The sequence below is a fragment of the Telmatherina bonti genome (assembly GCF_933228915.1).
Source record: "Telmatherina bonti genome assembly, chromosome: 13".
NCBI lineage: Eukaryota > Metazoa > Chordata > Actinopteri > Atheriniformes > Telmatherinidae > Telmatherina > Telmatherina bonti.
The window spans coordinates 14,693,577-14,695,818 of record NC_136611.1 but is presented as its reverse complement, the minus strand read 5'-3'; the positions used below and the strand labels follow the sequence as shown (position 1 = coordinate 14,695,818).

General features: G+C 41.8%; 1 protein-coding gene across 1 annotated transcript in view; it reads right to left on the bottom strand.

Moving 5' to 3' along the window:
* The window catches only part of slc35d2 (solute carrier family 35 member D2), a 7,028-nt gene extending 5,827 nt beyond the window's left edge, over positions 1 to 1,201 (bottom strand). The window contains exon 1 of the mRNA XM_079251162.1: positions 981 to 1,201. Within this exon, the coding sequence (XP_079107288.1) occupies positions 981 to 1,108 (128 nt within the window). The 5' untranslated portion in view covers positions 1,109 to 1,201. The remainder of the gene's footprint in view (positions 1 to 980) is intronic.
* Between the last annotated feature and the right edge of the window lie 1,041 nt (positions 1,202 to 2,242).

Sequence of the window (2,242 nt, the reverse complement as noted above, 5' to 3'; positions counted from 1 at the left end):
AAAACAAGCCCAAACCATCATCCCTCCACCACTCTGCTTGACATATTGTGTCTGTCCTTGTTCACCAGACTTTCAGAGGGATGACCTCCTACACTTTTCTGTGGCAATGAAGACTTTAAGAAGCCTCTCACTAAGAACACTTTGTACTTTCCCTCAGCGTGTCATGTGAATAAGTGTTAAGAACAAGGCTGGATTATCCAATGGACGTTATGGGCACAGGCCCAGGGGCCCACTCCCTCTTGGGGCACATGGTGGGCAAACACCAGCAGTTTGGACATGAAACAAAATGTACATAAAAGCCAGATAGTTACACCACATTGTCTAGTGTCTTTGCTATTGGTACCATTGGCTGAGAGATGTTAGAAGTGTTGTTTCACAGTGCACCATTCACAATTTTCAAAATGTTGTGGTGGGGAAGGGGCCCCCTGGAACACTCTGGGCCCAGGGGCCTGTGCACTTTTAATCCGGCCCTGGTTAAGAAACTTGTGCAGCCTTTTCATCCCTACAGCATCTCCACAGTTGTCCCGTTTGCTTAGTTTCTTTAAGTCTCTGGCTGTGATGCTGCTGCTGCTCCAACATCCAACTGCACAGCAGATTGCACCTAATAAACAACGTCTCCTTTTCTTGCTACATAAAGGTGCTCACACACCTGTTGGATCATTTCACCAAATGCATCTATTACCAGCACCTGGCGGCTGCTGGCTTACTCTGTAACTTCTCACAGAAGCAGCTACGGTGAACTTGGAGATTTCACAAACTGTTGAATCGTTTCGCCGTAGTTTTTCTGATATGGTGACGTGGTGTAATGTGTCAAGTGTTGCTTTTTCTGAGCTCATTTTACGAGCTGTCTGGGACGCCGTGACTGTTTTATAATGTCCTGATACGGGAAAAGGGTGTTGGCTACTTTCGTTTTCCCGAGGCTGTACGAGCGCCCTCCGCTGTGAGAGTGCCACGAAGAAACACGAGTGGACGGCACCCACCTGAAGCTCGTCAACACGGTTTTGTTCACCACGGTGATGAGAAACGAGCTGCCGGCGTAAAACAGAGCCGAGAAAAACTTCAGCAGTCCGGAGTGTTCCGCAGTTTCCCCAAAAGCGTCGACGGACATCCTTAGATACTGTAAACACACCTACAACTGTTTAAATATCGTCTTAATCAGCTTTTTTTCTTCTTGTTTAAAGTGGTGCTGTAATGACATGTATTTCTTGGGAACATTGGCCACATAGGAAAAGGAAGTGACAGGTGGGCGGTCCTCATACTATTACATAATTCAGAGGGGGAGTCAAGTAATGATCTTAACAACCAGTCTGCTATCATTAGATTATGGAAAATGTGTAAAACACACTTTTTCAATACGGGTTTATATACAGCTTAAATGTTCTAAACAAGTAAGTTTTATTAGTTGCGTTGGAAGTAACCTATGCAAAAACTAACAAACTATAATGATGATGTTAAAAGTCTGCAAAGCCCGTGTTAAATATCCTATTACAAGCCAGCAGTAGATAACCTAAAGGGACATTTAAAGGAATGATCTGCAAAGAATTAATAAACATTATCAAGCTCAATGTTTTTTTTAAAAAAAAACCCTGATAATATGAGACATGGGAACAAGACATAAAAGAAACACTGAAATAGTATGCATGTACTTAGGTGTTATGTTATGAGTACAGTTCTCTGCTCATTTATTGGGGTCATGTGTCTTTTATCTGGTATTAATAAATAACAAACACCACTGCTATAAATATTCCACTGTATCTGGTAGTAAGTAATGATTATCATGGCACATTATTATGGTGGTGCATGAGCAGCATGCAACAGTTTGCTAAAGTGGACTAATTCTTTTGAGAGTAAGTATAATTGAATGCATAAATAAACACAACAACTCCTAGGCTTAGAAATCTTTTAGCCAGATAGGACTCTTCATTTATTCAGGGTTTCCTGAAAATTTAATATGAATTTATACACATGTAATGGTTGTAAGTATATTAATTGATTTATTTTCCATATCTATCCTGTTTAGGGGCTGAAGGTTCTTTAAGCTGCCATTACACAACATTACACTACAGTGCCAAGGTACACAACTTAGAATCCCCCATTAACCTAATGTGCGTGTTTATAGGCTGTCAGAGGGAGGAACATCCAGGCGGAGCCCTCAAAGGTACAATGTGGAAACACAAACTCCATGCAGTAAAGTCCCAGCTGAGATTGGAACCAGGAACCTCCTTGTTGTGGGACTACAGTA